General features: G+C 46.5%; 4 protein-coding genes across 5 annotated transcripts; 1 reads left to right on the forward strand and 3 right to left on the reverse strand.

Annotated features, from left to right (window-relative positions):
- Positions 1-99: 99 nt before the first annotated feature.
- Positions 100-3,874, forward strand: LOC112875926 (protein JASON-like). Of its 2 annotated transcripts, none has more exons than XM_025939934.1 (7): positions 100-319; positions 462-528; positions 670-758; positions 1,407-1,618; positions 1,790-2,420; positions 2,507-2,589; positions 2,723-3,874. In XM_025939934.1, exons 1-7 carry the CDS (start codon positions 203-205, stop codon positions 2,820-2,822), a joined length of 1,299 nt encoding a protein of 432 aa, XP_025795719.1. In that variant the 5' UTR covers positions 100-202; the 3' UTR covers positions 2,823-3,874. The 2 variants fall into 2 exon arrangements, with proteins under 2 accessions (XP_025795719.1, XP_025795720.1); XM_025939935.1 differs by having other exon boundaries at positions 1,440-1,618.
- Positions 3,875-4,248: 374 nt separating this feature from the next.
- Positions 4,249-6,203, reverse strand: LOC112875930 (transcription factor JUNGBRUNNEN 1-like). The gene is made up of 3 exons (XM_025939940.1): positions 5,808-6,203; positions 5,287-5,582; positions 4,249-5,072 (listed from the first exon to the last, which is right to left on the reverse strand). The coding sequence occupies exons 1-3, from the start codon at positions 6,049-6,051 to the stop codon at positions 4,578-4,580; spliced, it is 1,035 nt and encodes a 344-aa protein (XP_025795725.1). The 5' UTR covers positions 6,052-6,203; the 3' UTR covers positions 4,249-4,577.
- A 6,041-nt stretch (positions 6,204-12,244) lies between these two features.
- On the reverse strand, positions 12,245-13,824 carry LOC112873603 (mitochondrial import inner membrane translocase subunit TIM14-3-like). The gene is made up of 3 exons (XM_025936614.1): positions 13,514-13,824; positions 12,711-12,889; positions 12,245-12,577 (listed from the first exon to the last, which is right to left on the reverse strand). Exons 1-3 carry the CDS (start codon positions 13,514-13,516, stop codon positions 12,421-12,423), a joined length of 339 nt encoding a protein of 112 aa, XP_025792399.1. The 5' UTR covers positions 13,517-13,824; the 3' UTR covers positions 12,245-12,420.
- A 3,256-nt stretch (positions 13,825-17,080) lies between these two features.
- LOC112873479 (zinc finger CCCH domain-containing protein 22-like) lies at positions 17,081-20,697 on the reverse strand. The gene is made up of 7 exons (XM_025936434.1): positions 19,708-20,697; positions 19,445-19,621; positions 19,150-19,335; positions 18,947-19,047; positions 18,589-18,849; positions 18,283-18,499; positions 17,081-17,694 (listed from the first exon to the last, which is right to left on the reverse strand). Exons 1-7 carry the CDS (start codon positions 20,361-20,363, stop codon positions 17,655-17,657), a joined length of 1,638 nt encoding a protein of 545 aa, XP_025792219.1. The 5' UTR covers positions 20,364-20,697; the 3' UTR covers positions 17,081-17,654.
- Between the last annotated feature and the right edge of the window lie 68 nt (positions 20,698-20,765).

Consider the following 20,765-nt stretch of genomic DNA (forward strand, 5'->3'; position numbering starts at 1 on the left):
CACCTCCGCCTCCTCTCTCTCTCTTCTCTCTCTCACCGTTTTAAATTTCAAACCCCTCCCACCCACCTGCTCCTCCCCTAAAACCTCGCGTCTCCCCCCTCTCCTCTCTCCAGCTGCCACGAGGCGCGGCGCGGCGCGGCTCCTCCTCGAAGCGGGCGGAACCCCGGCCGTGCGGCGGCGGCGGCGGAGGAGGAGCGGGGGGATGATGGGGTGCCTGTTCGGCTGCTTCCGCGCGTCCGGCGACGGCGGCGAGGTGAAGGGCGGAGGCGACGGCGGCCTGCTCGTGCCTCCGTCCCTGGCCCCAGCGACGAGCTACAAGGTCGGTTTTCTTGCGCCCTCGCGCGGAATCCACTTGGGGGATGGTCCTATTCCTCGCCGCGGTGAATGAGACCTAGATTTGTGCGGGGTGGGAACGCAGCCGCGCGTGCTTAACTCTGCCGGTTTGTGCTGTTGTTCGTCAGGATGCTGCGGCGAGGAGGACGAGGCAGCCGTCGAGGAACGCGCTCTCCGCCGTGTTCCAGCGAGAAGGTGCCCTTTTATTTATTGTTTTAGTTTTGTCCTTCCGTACTTCGTTCCCCTTTGGTCACTGTCGAGTTGGATGGTGGTGATTGCTGATTGCTTCTGCTTTTGTTTGTTTTCGATGTTGCTGACTTGTGTTGTCGGTTGAAGATGAGGGAGCAGCTGCGGAGCAGACAGCGAGCTCGTGGGCCGACCAGAGCGATTGGAGGAAGGGGATGGATCAGGAGCTTGAACCTCAGGTGCGGCCATTCTCAAAATCAGGCCCTGCGCTGATTTATCCCCTTTATCGTTTGTGAATTGTAATTATTGTTTTTTTCTCCATGCACTTGGTTATCGGTACTGTATCTCATGGTTTCAGTTCAGCTGAATTTACATGACTAGGACCAGCATATACAGTAGGGGATCCTTGGTTGATTATAGGTCCTGCTACCTCCCTTTTTTTCATAAATTTCTCGTTATATGTGACATGCTCCTTCAAAAGTTTTACATACATAATGCTTGTGGTGTTAGTGAAATAATTTGCACACGCTGACATGCTAATTTCTCGTGGATGCTTGCATGTCAACTTTACCTGGACATAAGTTGGCACGGACTTTTAAGTTGATTCATTGCTCATTTGATTGAACTTGTGCTGGTAAATGGTAAAGAGTTCAAGACAATGCAGCAGCCAATTTGGTTGTATAAACACAATACACTTCTTTCCTTTAATCTAGTTATTTCTTGTAGATAACCTATGTATGTTACTTTATCTCATATATTGTCATGCGTGATGTTGTTATAAAATATCAGCTTCATAACGGTGAATTCTATCAGTTATCTTTTATTAGCGCATACACCACATAGTCTTGGGTTCTTAGCTGCAGACTAATTTCTCACCATGATAGTAGGCTATTATCCAAGAGAATTATGGTGCATTGCAGGAAACTACAAATGAAACCCAAAGAGCGCCCAAGAATGCGGATTCAGTCCATCAGAAGGAAACACATTCAGGATGTCTTCCTGCCATGTCTGATGATGTGCATTTCATGGAAGCCCTGAAGGTTGAGAACTGTGAAACTCCTAGGTCTCATCAGAGCTCTACTGTACCAGATGCAATGAGGTATGCAAACTTTGTTCCTTCTGCTAGTGATACTGATAACATTACTGAATAAGACATGTAACTGTTCTTACGTCTGAAGATGCTGCTGCTCTCTCTCCTCTCTCTCTCTATTGTAGAAAGTAGTAGCCGAACCAGTTTAATATTTTGGATGTTTGGGCTTCATTATTGCAGTTCTTCAAAAACAAATGATGAGTTGCAGTCTTCAGCTACTTCCCTTGCAACTAATGTGGAAGAGTTGATGAATGGGAGCATTACTGAAGCTTGTGCGCAGGATGAAGAACACCAAACTTTAGATCCTGCCAAGGATCTTGAAGAATGTGGGGTATCAAAAGAAGATTTCTTACATCCTGGACAATCGGAGGAGGATCCAAAGTGTGCAAAGAATGACAATGTGGTTGCCATGGAAATTTCAATATCTGATGAATATTCCCTTTTCCAGAGCTCCGAGGATTCTATATCATCCTCTAACAAGATAAGAGACAGCGTGACCACACCATCTATGGAGAAGTCCCTGGAAACTGAGGCAACTATTCATGGCACCAGAAAGAAGGTACTGAAGAACAATGATTCAGAGCTGGAGCTCCCAAGCTTGTCCCATTGGTTGAAGCCTCCAAATCCTAAGAAGCCATTCAGAGATGAGGCCTTGACAGGCAACAGGTCTCATTCAGCTAAGAGTTCAGATGAGGACAGGCCTATTATTGGAATGGTTGCAGCACACTGGAAAGATAAAGAGCCAGTAAATTGCACTCCTAAATGGTTTGATGGAAATGGCATCCCCAATTCAACAAATAAGTACAAAGAAGTAAAGTCTGCCTCTATTTCTCTTGATTTCTGCTAACACTCAAGTAAAATGGACTTACCTAGAGTAAACAATGTTTACATGGGCAGGATCAAAAGGTGAGTTGGCATGCAACACCATTTGAGGAGAGGCTTGAGAAGGCTTTGTCTGAAGAGAAGATACTCTCTGAAAGGTTTTTAGATTTTCATTGAATTTTGCAGTACATTTCATTATCATCAAATTGCATGTAGCTCTGCCATGAGTTTGTTGAAACCCTTAATAGTGTAGTCTTACTCTTTTTTCCCCCCCTTTCAATGCTCCAACAGGAACTGCTCGAGTGGAAAGACGTCTCAGTTTTTGGGAGTGGAAGACGAGGAGAGTGATACCGCTGAATCTAACCGTCTATATGCTACTGCTTATGCATGAAAAGTTCTGTGCTCCACGAGTTACAGAAGCTTTCAGTACAAGTATAACGTTTCCTGCTGTCATGCTCCTTATTGATGGCATTTGCACAGCCCTCTGTCCTCCAGTAGGTAGCATCCGGATGTGATGTTTCAGTTGATTGCTTTGTGCTTATCTCAGTGGTTTAAGATAAAATCAACAATGATATAGTTGCTGCTGAGGTTCACAAGTATTGCTGGCAGCTTCTGCTGTTCTGTTTTGCTTGCAGTGGTATCTATTTTTTCCTGGCTTCCTTCTTGAATGTCATGCTTCACTCTGCAATCCTAGTTGTCCCATAGCATGTTAACCCATATACAAGAAATGAGCTGTTTCTGGTTTGCCTTAAAAAATTGAATATAATCTCTGTCGAACTCCTTAACCTGCCTGAAATTATTATCTCTTGATTATCGTCTTATTTGCACACTTGAAATTTACCTCTTTGTCCTTGTCTGATCAGTGATTCTGTAGTTCTGGTTTGGACTGTTTCTGGTCTAACACCTCTAGCTCGGTCATTTTATTTATTATCTTAGTATTTTGATCATTGAACAAAAACTATGTGTCTTCCTTGGTCAGAGAAGCCGCAAAATCAGGTTGTCTGTTTTCTTGACCATCCAGACACAGTGATAAGAACTCATCGATACTATAATCCCAATGGTTAATTACCATGGGAAAAGTGCTTCATTTGGTGAGTGTTTCCTGCATGCCATATTCTTGCTACTGTCTGTTGAATATAAAGACGGCTGTTTTGTCATCTAGGAAGTCACTTCAGCCTCCAGGATGGTGTTTAAGCTCTTTTCTTACAACTTCTCACATCACTGACCTAAGGAAGACGTCTTCTTCTTCAGATTAGATGGATTAAAAATGTAACATTGTGCCCCCTGTTATGCTGTAACTGGTTAAGAAACATTGAATTGCAGCATCAACTTGGGAGCAATTGATTTGTTCCCCCCACTAAGGTGCTGCAAGGGTCAAAGTAGGGGATCAGCACAAGAAATGTATCTCATGGTTTGTTTATGCGATTAAAATCGCAGATGATATACTTTTCCACTAGTGACAAATTTGTGTCTCATCAAAATGTCTAACTGCGGGCGCAAGCACGCATGGTTGAGTGCTGATGCATCACCAGCGCAGCTTTGAGTGACTTGTGGGCACAAAATCAATCTACGGAGTGGCAAAATTGATATCTAGGGTGTCTGCATCTTAACATCACTTATCTCTGAAAGTGACAAGGAGTATGAAAAAACGATGCATGTAGGTTACTTTACTGGCAAAATGCTTGAGTTGTAGCCCTTCAATTGGCATCCCAAGATCGTAGCCAAGTTACAAACTGTCATTTAGGTTGCTTTGCTGAGTCAGTAACAGGTGTTTATCATGCATCAATCTGAGCTGAACAGGTCTCACAAGTTGTTGATGGTACAAAATAGGCTTTGCCAAATCCATGATTTCTGGCTCAAACATTTGTTTATTTTGCCACTCACATCCACATCCACTATATCTAGCCAGTGCACACCTAAGATTGGTCACAGCAGATATGATGTGTATATTCAATCAGGAAAATAAAACACAAGTCTTGTTTGGAGCAGATTGCAGGCAAAATCTAACTGACTAGCGGCCTCTGCGGCACGGGCCCTGCATGTCAGTCTTGCACACTGGAGCTCCTGATCGGTGAATACTACTGTGTATCTAGTCCCTAACTTGGAGTCTGAACTCTGAAGATGAAGCTAGGCATCTCCCTATCGATCAAGCATATCTACAGTCGTAAAATACTGCTGGATCATTGACCTCCATGAACCTGGCAATCTCGTCCCAGTACCCGTCTTTGTAGCAATCGTTCGCGGCCAGGCTCTGATCGTTCTGATGGAACGCAATGGTCGTCGCCGGCGAGTTCAGCTGCGGCTTCTGCTCTATTGCCGGCGCAGGTAGGGAGTTGAACCACTGCCCCTGAAACTGCTGGTGGCTGTGCACGCTGTCCCTGAAGAAGCCGCCGCCGCCGCCTCCGTTCAGCATGTTGATCTGATTGCTGAAGTGATGCTGCCGGGGCACGCTCGGAGCGGCGGCCGGCAGGCAGTTCATGTACTCGTCCCCGCCGTCGGACTCGAAGCTCCCCGTGTTCGAGCTCGAGTCCGCCGGCGGCAGACAGGTGCCGGTGGCCACCGGCTGCCTCCACACCTGCTGCGGCTGCTGCCTCTTGTAGGTGATGTTCCTCTTGAAGATCCTGCAGATGGTCCACACCTCCTGCATTTTCAGACACACGAGAACCATATCTTGTCAGTGTTGACATTTCTGGACTGCACGTGCTTCGGACAATTTCATCACGCTCTCCACACGTGTGGGAGTGCACGATGACTTGTGATTTCACACGAGTGAAAATCGCTGCTGGTAGCATTGCATGCCTGGAAAATGCATTGTGAATTGGTGGAAATAGAGTGTGCATGAGCACGGAGCTTACCGCTTCTTGCATGCTCGGGGAGGAATTGGCGGCGGTGGCAGCCGGCGGGAGGCGGAACTCGTGCATCATCCAGTCGGTCTTGGTGCCCTTGCCGGCGCTGCCGCGGTAGTACACGAGGGACTTCTTGAGCCCGATGGACTCGCCGGAGCTGGTGGCGGAGTAGATGGGGCGGTCGATGCCGGTCGCCTTCCAGAACCCGGAGCCGGTGACCCTGTTGGGCCTGATGCTGTTCCGGTACTTCCTCCCTCGCAGGCAGAAGAAGTACCATTCCTTCTCTCCACCAGCCGTGCTCGCCTCTGAAGTTTACAATTTCGATTCAATTTCTTCTTTTTTGGGAGTAAATTTCAATTCAATTTCATACATAAGCATGAGCAAAAATTACTTTTGAACTCTAAACCTCTAGGATGCTTCATCGATTGCTAAGAATCTAAATTCGACATCACATAAAGAAGATGAGGTTATGCATGTATGAGAAGTAAACTAAGAAACCGGGACCGATTAGCATATGTGCGCTCACTTACTAGGGAGGTCCCATGGATCATGCTTGTAGATGTCCATCTCCTTGATGATCTCTATGCTGAGCGGCTTCCTCGCCACCTTCCGGCGGAGGTAGAACGTGACGAGCTCCTCGTCGGTCGGGTGGAACCGGAACCCTGGGAGCACCACGTCGTCTTCTTCCTCGTCTCCGGCGGCGATCAGCGCTTCTCCGTCTGTCTTCACCTTGTCCATGCTTATTACTTCTCTCCCAAACTCCTTGGCCACCATGATCTCCTTCCTACTTGATGTGTGTGTGCTTTCAGCTTTTACTAGGAATTCGATCTATGTAGGATGCTTCTTGATGCAATCTTCTAGATGATGACCACTCAACAAGGAGATAAGGAGTTAGTACTGGTTCATGCTCCCAAATGGATTAGCTGGGCTTCCATGGCTTATAAAGGGTGTCGACATGGTCTTAAAAGTGGTGTCATCAATTTTGGTCCAAGTCACTATGTTTGAATTCTATTAGTTACCATCTTGACAAATCTTCAGGGGTAGTAGCAACTACTGACACTTTGTTACTATAGTCTCTGTTACTTTTCACCAGTTGGTTGTGATGTGTTTTTTTTTCTTCTGAAAGATGGCTGATTGTGGTTTGTACATGTGCGAAAGCTATAGGCGACTTGGCGCCTCAGAACAGAAGAGTAGCCATGCAGCACTTGTTCGTGCCACGTCCAAGTCACTCGGTGTAAGGTTGCTGAGAAATCAAAAGGGGCTGAGCTCATAGTTTGACTAGGTCCCTGTGGAAGGCAAAGGAGTATCTACAGATTAGCACAACACAAAAGGCCTTTGTTTTTAGTATAAATTAAGCTAGGTTGAACGAGAGGGAGAGAGAGAGAGAGAGAGAGAGAGAGAGAGAGAGAGAGTTTAAGGAGGGATCGTACTGTTTCTGAATCTGTTTAAAGCGAGTTAAAACTCGATTGAATCTGAACACAAGCTGCGAGACTGACAAGTGGACAAAGGAACACCATACCAGCATTGTAGTAAGTGATTTTGATACCGATTAGAGAATCATTTTGGTGTAGAAAGTCATGGCTAAGATCGGAGCACAATAACAGGTAGTGCGGCACGCATGCATCTTCCAGAAGGTGCATAACGGAAGGGGATTTACTGCAGGTGAATATCAAAGGGATTTTTACTGCGCTACGCCGCTACGGCTCCAGATCGAGTTTGTGCAGCAGGCATTGCAGGCATTTCTCCCTATTTTTTTTCAGATAATGAGCATGCACTTCTCCCAAATTATTCTGTGTGAACTGATAATTTCGCATAAAATAGAATTATGTGCTCCCTATTTCTTTAATCAAAACAATACCACAAGCTTGATGTTTCAATATAGAAACCCAAAGGATAGAGATTGATCACATTGCTATTTTTCAAAAAAAAAACACAAGAGAGAGAAATAGATTGTGTCACTAGGAATTCTCAGAGATTTCTACGTAACATCCACATACGCAGCTGTTACACAAGCTTTAATTGGGTTTTCCTTTTCTTTTCTTTTTAAATAAAAGCTTTGATTGGGGTGTTAGAGGTAGGAATCTAGTATAGATACCCTACGTAGCCGACACGAGATATTCTTTGGGGGCTATGCAGGTGTGGTCCTGCCATGGCGGCTCAATTTTTTTCTTTTCCTTTTTTGATTGAAAGAATGGCTTGATTTCTTCTTCCAACGCCGCCGAGGATCAGTTAAAAAAATGATGGCCCCACTTGTCAGTAGCGAAATGGGATGAGCTCAAGATTCCAGATGAGACAGAAGAGCCGCTGTGCCGAAGAATTTTACAGGTATGAGAGCGACTGAATTCCAAACAACTATACCACTGGACATGGTCAGCTGCCGCTCTGTTTGGTCTCCTCCCAACAGTGGGACCCGCTGCCGCGTACGCGGTTCTCCATGGCTTGTACTGTCAATGCACGTGCAGAGGGCTGCCAGCGAGCAGCCGCAGAAACCCTGGTTAGCTATGCTTCTTGGAAGCTAACGGCTGGATTATTAAAGAGGGCGCTAGTATGCAACTGCTGATCTTTTATCAGCTTTTCTCACAATCGATGATTCAGGATACTGATCCACACATGCTTTCTTGTTTTGTAGTATGTCATAGCCGTTGAGAATGAAGTACGCAACGCAAGTAACGTAAGAAAAATCTTAGTAGTAGATTCTTTTGAGTTTTGAGACACAAAATGTGATATGATAAAAAAAAATTCGCAAATTTTAATCACTTCAGCACGTCACTGACTCCTGAACTGAATATTCAGAACTTTTTGCATTACTAGCTTAACCATAAGTATGAACAGAATTTGCATCCTTCCCATGTTCACATTCCCCTTCACAAATTCCACAGGATGTCTATTGTCTAACTGACACTGATATTTATATTTCCTTGCTACAGTCTCCACTCTTCATGGTACAAGAGCAAATACATTCTTAACACTTAGCAATAGCTTTACACGTCTCTTGCAAACATATGACCTCCAGACTCCAGAGTACAGAATTTTACAAAGACATGATGGCTCCAATGACCTAACTCTTCCTTTTCCTTTCAGAGATTGTGAAGTTCTGTTTTTCAGTCCTAACCCAGTGTAATTCTAGATGTGGCGTCAAACTTCCAAACCCTTTACTATTATGCATCAAAATCTTTTGTTTTTTTACATGAGGTGCCATTATTAGACTCACCGTCAAAAGTACTGTAAAAGGTAAAGTTTCTTTCGTAAACAACAATTAAAACAGCGAAAAATATAGTAAGAGAGTGACACATGAAATTGAGCTGTTAAAAACAAAAAGGTAAATCTAATTGTGACTTATACGCAAGCAAGCGTGCTGTAAGCTTCTTACTAGCCGACAGCTGCATGATACTATCCATTTGCTTCTTGGAATGGGCAACCCTTTCTTTAAAGACAAATGGGCAGCCAATTGGGAACTTGGAATCTCTACCGTTCCCATGAACACCAGCAGACCAGCTCTGCTATATGGCTCCATGGCTTGATGTCCCTATCGGCATATGCTACTACATTGCTAATAGTAGCAGCAATGGCTAAAGCCTTTCTTCATCGATCAGAACTTTCAGCTTTCTGTTTTCAGAAACCTCATCCCCTTTGAAACTTTCGAGAAAATATGGTACCTGGCTGAGACTTTGAACGGCTCGCTAGTCAACAGGAGGACATTATGCTTTACATCCCAAGAGAAAGTTGGTACAGGAGAAAAGGAAGATACATTGTGTCATTAATTTTTGAATGACAGAAGTCTATTGTTTCAATTCTATAATTTATGAAGTGTTGTACTTCATTCTAATACTTGTCAAACGGTCACCATACTATTGATCTTGCTTTATTCTGTATACATGTTATAACTGCGAATCATCATAAAATGAAGGTTCGCGCCAATTCATGCCTTCACCACGAAGAAGAGATGAATAATAAACCGAAAATGAATAAACATCTATATTAGAAAAGGAATTTGTGTTGCTCAATTCGTACTTTACTAAGGACAAATCAAGTTTAAATTCAATTTCCCGCTTATCATTTTCTGAAGGTAAGCAAAAATGTGATATTTCTTAACCATGTTGACAGAAAATGAATAAACATCTGCTCACCTGGCTGCTAAATGCATCCTTAGGACTTAAGTTAGCTTAAATGCACCATATTCTTCAGTTGTCTATCCAACAAGGTCTACAGTTATACCTTTTCAGAAAGAGATACATGATACCCGACAAATGTATTAGAGATGGACTCCATGTGGGAAAAAAGGAAGTCAGGTTTGAAGCAATCTTTATTCCTTTTTACCAAGTAGGCATATTTTGGACTATGTGGAAATTTTGGAGTTTTCATGGGCGGATCGTAAACTTAACTCGAATGATAACTCAAGTGATCCAGATGGTTCAAAGAATTCTTTTTGGCGTGTTGATTATTGCCCACCATTGTGCCTTCAAGTCTTTGGCACATTTTGAAACTTATATTCCAATGATTTATGGAGAAGATTTGTCATCACAATATGACAAATAGTTATAGAAGTTCAAGATTTGGTTGCAGGAAAGGAATGCTACCATATTACAATTCAAACTCCATCTGATAGTAGAATCACCAATCAAATATATCGGTTGATCTTTTTTAGGGTGTATAACACATGGCAAATATTCTACTATACTGAAATTCCATGCAGCCCTTTTTTTCAGGAAGACAAGCATATTTTCAGCTCTGAACCCAAAGGTACGCAGCAATACGAGTTGAATTGTTCTTCACTTTAGTCAGTCATATCACTACACTAATGTATTAGTAACCTTTAAAACCTTTCTGTCCAACCAACATATAACAAACAAGCTCAAAAGCATTCCCAAAATTCTAAACTCAGAAAGCAACAAGTGTCGACTTTTTGTACCTATACATAATTCCTGGGAGGGTAGCCTGTGCAACAGCATTCTTGACTTTGCAAATTGGACGCTTCGCAACAGAAGACACAGCTAACTGTCCAGATGAACATTGACAAGTGCTGTATAGTGTTGACTGGCCTTGGAATGGTTCAAAACGTTTATTGTCATGCTTGCCTCTAGTCACATTGCAGAATCTCAAATTAGGTCAGCAGAAACAAATACTACAAAGACAACACCAACAGCACAAGTAACATCCGAATTAATTATGTACAGGAAGATATATCTTGGGCCACTGTTTGATATGAAAGTCAAGCAGCCCAAGTTTATCGAACCATCACATTCACAGTAGAGAGGCAGAAGCATCCATTCATAGTTCAGAGAAGGATTATTCTTTCGCGTCGCCTGTACCTTTCAATGTGCAGTTCTTGCAACAACGTAGCCAAGTGAATATCACATTACTCTACTGACTGTTTTCAGGTCTGCTTTAGCTCAGTTCTGAATATGATTGGTGTTGCATTGTGCATGAATCTTGTGTCCTTATTTCTTGCAGGGCTGCGCAGCCATCCCAAGTACAGTGGCTGGAAGAAATACAGTTCTAGAGGAAAGGCCACTTTGTTGGCATTTTTCTGCTGGTCCAGGGCCACATGGCTGCTAGTATTTAGGAGTTGCGATTGCAGCTGACCTTGAAACAGTTCTACCGATGACTGGAATTGGCAAGAGTTGAATGCTTGAACCATAGGACTGTGTGTTGTCAATGATGATTTATCCTGATAGTCTAGCACCTTCTGGTTTTCCGAGCCTGGTAGGTAGCTTGATGTGGTTGAACAACAAATTGAATTGGGTCTAATTCACCATATTGATGGACAGTTTGACCTGTGAGGCTGTATGGAAGATCTATTTCATCAGACATAAGACCTATGTATGGTCAAGAATTCAACATGATAAGTGTCAAACATATCATGAATTGGTACAGGAATGGGCAATTTGTCTAGATATATGCAGCTGATGACAACCATTGCAATTGCTTCAGGATCTGTGAAATTCCTATCAGGTTTTATGTTAAATTTATTGCGCTACAAAACCAATTTGGCACCAGAAGCTTTGTATACATTTCAACATTATCATAAGGAAGGGGTTGAATGAGTCACTTGCTGTCTTTCCAGGTTCATTCACAGTGATATGATGTTAGTGAACAGAGTTAATGCAAACTTTGTGAAGTATGGTTACTACTCTATAGTTATAGTGATAATAACTATAGATAATAGCAAACTCGTGTGGAACCAGGATGCAAGAAAGTCTTCACAGTGATTCCACAAGAAAAGGGTGCATCTTCTTTACCATATACATGGAATTCAAAAATTTTAAATGTGTATAATTGGAAGATTGACCAATTAATTTGTAATCTCGATTCATGAAAAGAAAAGAACTGCACCTGTTAAGTTAAGCTTCAAAAATCTCAATAGTTACAAATGAGTTGGAAGGTTGGATGCTGATGACCTGCAGTCTTTCAAGATTCTTTAAAATTTCAGAGTAAACCTACTGAAGAGAATTAATACGAGCTCTTCGACAACGAATGGCTACCGGAAGCTTCGACACCACAACAATGTTAATGATTCAAAGTTGAATTGGAAGCTCTGCAGTCACCTGGGGGCCATTCTGCTCCTCCTGGGACAGACCTGTGTTGGAAGTTTTTTTTTTAATGCATTACTATTCTATTCCGGAAGAATGATCTTTCAACAAACATAAAGACAATCCAGATTCTAAAGTCATATTCCATGAAATTCTATTCACACAGTTTCAAATGCTTGCTAGCTGCCTAGACAAGTGCCCACATGCCATGAATTGAATAGTCTAACGCCCATCAATTAATCAAGATGTGTCCTCACAGTCACCGAACACCATTGATGCAGAACAGTAAGTCAAAAACCTAATGATGGTATCAGCTCAAAGGGAGCAAATTCAATTGCCGCAACTATTTATAAGAGGTTCAAGAAACAAAGATACAAGACTAGGCAATTGAGGTCCTGGGAAACATGGTTCCTCTTTTCAATCAGCACAAACAATAATGTGTAATCCAGACAATAAGTTAGTTTAATTCTGTAACATGTATCGTTGTTCAGATCTATGGTACAATCAGCACAGCATTGTTAAAAAGGGTGAAAACGTGCTGCTGTCATTCCTTCCAAAAAGTTACAGCCTCATCTCAGTCACCACAAAATGAGCATGATTTCATTTGTAACAGCTAAAAGACAGAAGCCCCAGACTTCCCTTTTCCCATTAGTATGTCCTTTGCCTCATTTATCTTCGAAGCAACATAATGGCTGCCACCAGCATCAGGGTGGTTAGCTACCATGACCCTCCTGTGAGCCTCCTTGATCTTGTCCACTGTAGCACGTTCCCTGAAACAACCAGTAAAGGATATAGATAATTAGTGCGAACCATAGAAAACTGCATTCATCCTCTCCCTTTTCTCTTCAGAAATTACTAAAGTTAATTCAGTTGACAAGTGCAGGTATTTACGAAAAAGGTCACCTTACGCCAAGGATCAAGGCGGCTTCTCTTCTGTTCATTTCCCCCTGAAATCCCCCAGGATAGAACCGGCGCACTCGCGGCATTGCTGCCCGGGTTCGGAAGGTTTGCCATGCTCTAATCATGTATCTTCCACTCATCGCAGCAGCAGCCACTGACAACCCAGCAATCAGGGGAGTAGCCTGTTGGTATCAGATTATTTCCCAGGAAAAGGTCAGATGACAGCACAAAGTTCAGAGTTCAATAATGAATCAATTTTTAACAAAGGTACACGGAGTTGGGGAGACTCTTGAGAAGGAAGTAATGGAACAATATCTGACTCTGAATACAATTGCACAGCTGTGTGCGGAGTGGGAACAGGCTGTGAAATCTTCAGGTTCCTGGTTAACAGACATTTGAGCAGAGAACAGTGCAAGATCCCATCTTTCTCGCAATCACCGACACAATTAATTGAATCCAACCACAAGGCCCAATCTACCAGGCCTATCCTGAGTTAGTATTACTTAGGAGTTAGGACCAGACACCCAATCTACCAGACTACCACTAGCATCTGAAAGAGACCAAGCACCTCCATTGTACCACTATAGTATTTGTCTATTTGAAAGGGACCAAGCACAGACATACAGAGCGCAACACATCTATCGGAATAGCAGGGGCGAGAAGACACGCCGGCCTACTACTTCGAATCGAGTTGCGGTATCCCGACCGTACATACACATGCGGCGCTAGCTAGTAGAAGAATCGCACAACGCAAAATCGAAACCGTAACAACGCTAATAGAACGGCGCAGCGCGAGAGCGTCGTACCATGTCGAGCTCGAGTGATCGAGCCGCGGGTCGGCCGGTGTCCGGTTCTAGCTCGCTGAGGCGCGGAGCGAGCGACTGACGGGTGGTTGTGATGCCGCCGGGACGCGGGGAAGGGAGGCCGCAGGGAGCCAACGCTCAACAGGGAAGTGGCGGCGCGCGGCGCGGTGGACGGACTGGTCTGCGGGCGGGCGGGCGGAGGCGGCGGTAGATAAAAGCGCCGCGCGCCTTCTTGCGCGGCAAGAAAGGCGAGGCGTGGAGGGCGATGCGGGTCCCAGCTGCAAGTTGGGGTCGGTTCCGTGGTCGTCGTCTTCTTGGGGAGGAAGAAGAAGAAGAAGAAGAAAGGCGAGAGAGGAAGAAGCGGAGCGGGCCCAACTACGATTCGAAGTGGAATTTCGCTTCCTGTGTGGTGTGGACTCTCTGGATCATTCTAGAGAAGACGGGCTGGGTGTGGACTCCGCACGTCGGCACGGTCCAACTTTTTTTTTTTGTCTTTGGGAAGATGGCGAGGCCCAGTTTTACTGTGTGGGCTATAAAGGTTCGGCCCATGTAGCTCATGTGTCTTTGATGTTCAAGATGCCAAGCTGCATGATAAACGAGCTTTAATGGCATGAAGCCATGAATACAAAAACGAATGTATATATACATAACTTTTTGAGCTTTAGGGACCCATGTAAAGCAAGCAAAAGACCGTCGGTTTACATCACTTTTAATAGATTTTCTTCCTCATAATTTTTATTATATATCTTGACATAGCGTATTTCTAAATGCATAACAAGAACTATATTATTTAGAAAAAATTAAAACATCTCTAATTTGAAATAGACGAAGTAATTGAGAAGAATCTCATAGCTTGAAGCAGTGCTGCCAAATTTTAACTGTAATGACACGTGAGGAGGAAGAAAAAAAAAAGAGAGGAAGACCCGCTCCTGTTCCTCGCTCTTGAGCAGCGTGGTCGCTTCTTTGCATTGGTTCCCAAAGCGAGCCTGATCAGCTCGCCGTCGTGCAGGCGAAAATGCCTTCTAGAAAACCTTCAAACCTTGGAGCAATGACGCCAAATCAATCTCGTGCAAGCACACGTGCTGGACACGTCTCTTAGTCTCCTCGTGCAGCGTGGTCGCCTCTTTGGTTCCCAGGTCGAGCCGGATGAGCTTGCCGTCGCTCGTCTTCCGTACCACGGAGCCGCTCCTCTCCCGAACCCCTGGATCTTGACCGGCGAGTGCAGCCGCCCTGCCTGCCTCTCCATCTCCAGCGCGCGGATCACCAAATCCCGGCTCCAGGCCGCCGCCGGCGTCGTCGCTGTCAGCGTCCACACCGACACCTCTAGGTGCTCGTCCACGGCGAGCAGGCTGAGCCGGCCTCCCACCGCGCCCAGGAGGAGCCCGGAACTGTCGCGTAAGTCCACAGGGAGCTGCACCTCTGTCGCCACCGCCGCGTCCACGTCGACGGCGAGGACGTAACGGATCACTGAGAACAGCATGGAGAGCACCGAGCGCCACACGCAAAGCCAGTGCACGGTGCGCCCGAGGACGACGGGGTGGCCACGCGGCGGAATGAGGCCCGGGGGATCGCGGACGGCGCGGACGGGGCGCTCCACCATTGGCCGTTCGTGGGGCTGAACGAGAAGGTCTAGCATTTCAGCCGCCCGTCCGCGACAAGTAGCTCGAAGGAGCGGTCGCCTCCGACGGCGAGCAAGGCGGGCGGGTAGGATACCCTCACGCCCACGGGAGGGAGGCAGGTGACCTCGCCGGTTAAGGCGTCGAAGACGCACAGCACGGCGCCGAGCATGTCTCGGCTGGAAGGGTGGCGCAGGACAAGGAGGCCGTCGCGCGCGGCCAGGGGCTCGAGCGACGCCAGGAGGCTGGTGGTGCTGGGGTGGACGCCGACGCGGGGCCGCGGCGACGGAGGGATCTCGACGACGTGAGTGCTGGCGACCCCGCCGGACGTGTAGCCGGCATCGAGCCAGTAGGAGATGCCGAGGAGGAGGGGAGGGGTCGAACCCGCCGTGGGCCGCGGCGGGGGGGGGACGGCGAGGCGGCGGCGGGCGAAGGCCGGGTCGAGGATGTCGCGGCGCCGCGATCTCGAGGAGGAGGTCGACCGGGAGGGGTTGCCGCGGCCGCGCCGTGGACGACATGGCCGGTATTCAGGTGCGCGCGCGAGTACGAGGCCCGGAATACGGAAGTTAGTTAAGTTATCAAAATAAAGCAGGATATGAACTTCAAAAGGTTGAGTCCCAAGTTTAACATCCATCCAACTTAGTACATCCTACTAGTATTTGGATTTCATCTTGGACTATGGAAACCTAATGTGTTACGGTTTCCTTATTTTTCCCTTCATTGCCAATCGGCAAACCTCTGACCCAACCTCCGTAGCCGGTAGCCAAGGAGATGCAAAAAGGGAAAGTAACAAGAACAACCAGCCCTGTAGTGTCAGGTCTTATGTTTCATTTTTCTCGGAGGGACTCAAATTTATAAGGCAAAATAGTTGAATTTGCTCTTGAACTATTGTACTTGGCTTAATTTCATCCGTCAACTGTGAAAACATCGAATTCAGTTCTTAAACTATCCAAATCGGCCCAACTTCATCCATTCACCGACATGGCAAGCCATGTTGGCTCACCTCGTCACCGCCTAATTAGCTTAGGAAGTAAAATAATCTTTTTACCCTCCATAGGAATGTAACTGCAGGGAATTAAGGAAATCAACCACTAGATCATCAAGAGTTGGTGCTAAAATCAAATGTGGTCGATGTAGAGGGGATGGTCACAACTCCAGGACATACACTTACACTGTGACTATGGTGTTTATTCTATGGTGTTTATTCTTTTTGAGTTATTATCATCCCCTTTGCTCCCTGCAGTTACGTTCCTATGGAGGGTAAAAAGGTATTTTACGTCCTAAGCTAATTGGGTAGTGATGAAACGAGCCAAACGTGGCGTGTCATATGAAGTTGAACCGATTTTGGATAGTTCAGGAACTGAATTGAACATTTTCATAGTTGAGGGATGAAATTAAGCCAAGCGATAATTTAGGAACAAATTTGGCTATTTTACCAATTTACAACGATGATAACAATAATATGTGCACAGTTTAGGGACGAATTCGGCTATTTTACCGATTTACAACGATGATATGTGCACGTAATCACACGCATAGCCACACGCCCAAAAGCCAAATGAAAAAAAGGAACTTCGGAACGGTTAGCTGACTTGGAGGGAGTACTGGACAATACTATGCCTCTTCAACTTTGAGCATCTGTTCTTGTAATAACACCGACATATGTCAGTAATACAAAAACATTATATTAATATTATCAGCAGATTATTCACAAAGCAGAAGTGAAAGATATACCAATGCATGTGAAACTGTACAAGTCATACCCTGCTACTTGAGAACTGAACTACTCGCCTAGATGTTGGGCCACAATAAGATAATCTAGTTCCACTTCCAGATGCGGACCACGTCCTTTGTACCGTAGAGTGATTGTGGACATCAAGATGATCTCTCTATAACAGAAAGAAGCATTTGGCCCAACCATGAAGCAATACATCAATGTGACTGAGAATATGTATGTGCTTTCATCAGCATAAAAGGTTTATTCACTAGAAATGACCAATTCATTGGCCCCATTGAATAAATCAGAGCTCCACACCATTCTGAACTAGAAATGAGTATACCAGAAGATTTCTGGTGCATGCAGTCCTGGGAAGTTGGGAACAAGAACAATAGTGGACTGCTCAACCATTAAACATTTGTTAATATGAGGCTAGGTTCACATATTTTCCTACAGTACAAATCAGCTGAGGATATCTTTTCAACACTAGAAATGTCGGCAAAAGAAGTTTCTGGTAGATCTAGGATCAGTTGCAAAGAGATTAGCACCTGAGAACTAGAACTTAGGTATTCCCTATTGACTTCCATGTCATTACTAGCAAAGAAAAAGGAGGGCGAAACGACTATCAACAAGTGTCTTGTCATTGGCACTCCCTCAGTTCTTTTAATCTGCTTATATCAGCCATCCATTTTAGTGACGGCATATGCTTCAGTAGTTCCTTGTTATAATCTAAGTTATATCACCCAGACTTTTAATAGCTTGTTCATGAATCCTTCGATTATGGCAAGAGGTGCGTCTGGAATGACATAATCTACCCATTTCGCAGCACGGAGGATTCATTGATTATCCCTCTGTATTACCAAAAAAATAAACATTAGAAAGTTACTATAAACATATAGGAATCAGGGAGCAACATATTTGATACTCCACAAGACAAGTGAAATTGATATAAAACATTGATGAACACTAATGGATTATTTGCATACGCGAAAAGTGTGAAACCAGTAACCTACTTACTCCAGGAGCCATCATAAACTCTAGTGCTGACCCATTAGTAACTCAATATCAGGGCGAACCAATACTGACTACCACAAGTCATAAAACCCTCTCTATTGTTCCCATTTTGTGCAGATTGGAGAGGACAAGAAGTGGATTGGTCCAAGGGAATTTTATAGATCTAGTCCAAATAGAACTTAATTGCTGAATTAGCTGAAATTGAGCAGATGATCCAGAGGGCAAAGCAAAAGGAGTGTCACTAGTTGCCTTTGAGCTTTCAAGCACAATTTATTACAACTATTTACAAGCTATGAGATGCGTGGTCGAGATTCAAGCCTGAAATTGTGTATTTTGTTTTTCATTACTAGGTCATGAACTCGAAATTGAAAATCATACCTTACTGCCCATTTGGTAAATATTTTAGCCCATAACGACAATCTTACCTTTCTTGGAATCCACAAGAAACATTGGGTATTGCTGTCACAGGAACAGATTCCCTCTTCTCCTCTTCCCCAGGGTTGACTGCCTGCTTGGGACTGCCACCACCATCCCCATCCCCTTCCTGCTGCTCCTCGTGCTCGCCTTCCGCACCAGTTGCAGAGGTAGCAGCTGCTGCTGCAGGCGCACTCATTGCAAGGCTACTAATGTTCATCTTGCTATCTGCAACCACAAACAAAGGATTCGGAGTCACAACATGTGAACCACGGATTCAAAGCACCTCAAGAACTAGTTAGGGTCAAGGAATGGACCTTGGACGGTGATGTCCTCCACAATGATGGCATAGCCATTCCCGTTGCCGCTGCCTTTGCCGTCAGCTTGTCCTAGGGTCATGGGTTCAGGGGAGCCGAGACGGTGACCCCTGCTCGTGAGGTCGAGGAGCTGCAGCCCCATGAACCGGCGGCCCTCCAGCTCGATGGCTTGCTGCAGCTCGACTGCCTGCTGCTGCTCTTCGAGCTTCCTCCTCACAAAAGCCTCATGGTTAGCAATGTTCCCGTACATCACCCTTGGTCCTAACAATTGCAGAATCAACCCGTCAAACACATGTGATCTGCAACACGGATGCACCCAGAAAAGAACACGTGCATGCAGAGAACGGTTACCACTCACCAATCTGCGGCTGAGCCAGGTCGAAGGGGTCCCTGGAATCAAGCAATCCGGTGGGCGACGTGCAGCCGGCGAAGTCGCCATGGTGCGGGTTCTGCAGCTTCCTGCAATCAAACAAAAAAGAAAAAAAAAGCATAAAAAAGTTTCTCTTTAGGAACAGAAACTGTCAAAACGAGCAATGTGCAATGTAGTAGAAGGCAACGGACCTGAACCTGTCGGGGACCTTGCCCTTCTCCTTGTAGGGCTTGACGAGCACGCGCGCGTCGCACACGAAATGCGGGTTCCCCTTGCTCAGGATGATCTTCACCGTCTCTGCATAGACGAAGGTGACGAAGCCGAACATGCGCTTCTGTTGGTACGGGATGCGCACGTCCTGCACTGGTCCGTACAAGCTGCCCGGTCGCAACCAAAGCCACATCACGATCAATCGATTCCGTCCACTGGACTAGTCAGAGGGAGTCCAAACAGAGCAGACCCCAATAATTGCGGCGTGCCTGGTACCTGAAGTAGTTGGAGACGTCCTCCTCGCTGAAGGTGGAGTCGGCCGGGAAGGTGAGGTAGATCTGCCGCGCGGCGGGGCTGGAGATGAGGTCGCCCCGGTCCATCCGAGGTGAGCGCACCGGGAACCTGTGCATGTCCTCGCCGCCGCCAAGCAACATGGCGGCCGCCGCCGCCGCCCTGACACAGCAATCAAAATAAGCAAGGCGCGAAAAGGGCACAAGAGCGAAACAAGAATGCAACATTTGGTGGTACAAAAATGGCACCTTTGGGGCTCGTTCTGCTGCTGGAGCAGGGAGTTGAGGCCGAAGCCTTTGGGCGGCGACGGCGAGAAGGGGAACGCGGACGCCATGAGCTGCTGCGGCCGCGCGGCGGCGGCCAAGGCCTTGGCGCGCATGACGACCATCTCCCGCTCCGCGGCCACCGCGTCGTCCTCAGGCAGGCCGTGCAAGAACCGGCAGGAGGAGCCGTTCTTGCAGAACCCGCGTGCGAAGTACATGCAGGGCCTCCACGCGGCGGCCGCGGCCACCTCGTCGTCGCTCAGCGAGAAGCTGCGGCGGTGGCCGCCGCCCGCCGGCGACCAGCACTCGAACTCCTCGGGGTAGAACGCGTCGGCGCCGCCGTCAAACGCCGCCTGGTCGGCGGCGAACGGCGAGAGGTTGTCGCCTCCTCCTCCAGGGCTCGGGAGCCCCCAGGGCGGGCCGAGCCCGGGCGACGGCGGGGACGCGGGCTTGGCGGCGAGGTCGGCGCGCGCGCGGGCGACGACGGCGTGGAGCAGGTGCTCGGGGCCGAAGGCGAGGCGGATCAGGTCCTTGACGCTGTTGTCCTGGATGAGGAGCAGGCCCATGATCTTGGAGGCGTTCTCCGGGTCCAGCGCGCGCACCCGGTCGAACACCACCTTGGTGGCCTCCCAGGCGTCCATGGCGTCCGTCCGTCGCAGGAGGTGGTTCGCTTCTTGAAGGGGAGGAGGGGGAAAGGGGGAGGTGAAAAGCGGCGGATTACAGGGAGGGGAGCGGGGGCACGGTTGTAAAATGCCTCGCGCTGCGCCACGGTGAATTAAATAGCGTGCTTGCTGGGTGCCTGCTGCTGCTGGGTTGGAGACGCTGCAGGCCAAAAAGTGGGCCGCTCGGTTCAGTTTCCCTCCATCAATGCTTCGGGGAAATTTTGGTGGGGGATTTGAATTCGGCGGTTGTTTTGCTTTGCTTGCCGTGACTCACAAGGAGCAGTCAAGGATCCAATCCAAGAGATACCACTTTGGTTTCAAACATGGGTTGAGTGGTCACCGGGCGGTTCAAATTTTGGTACGAGTAGTTTGCTTGCCCAA

The sequence above is a fragment of the Panicum hallii genome, chromosome 9 (genome assembly GCF_002211085.1).
Source record: "Panicum hallii strain FIL2 chromosome 9, PHallii_v3.1, whole genome shotgun sequence".
NCBI lineage: Eukaryota > Viridiplantae > Streptophyta > Magnoliopsida > Poales > Poaceae > Panicum > Panicum hallii.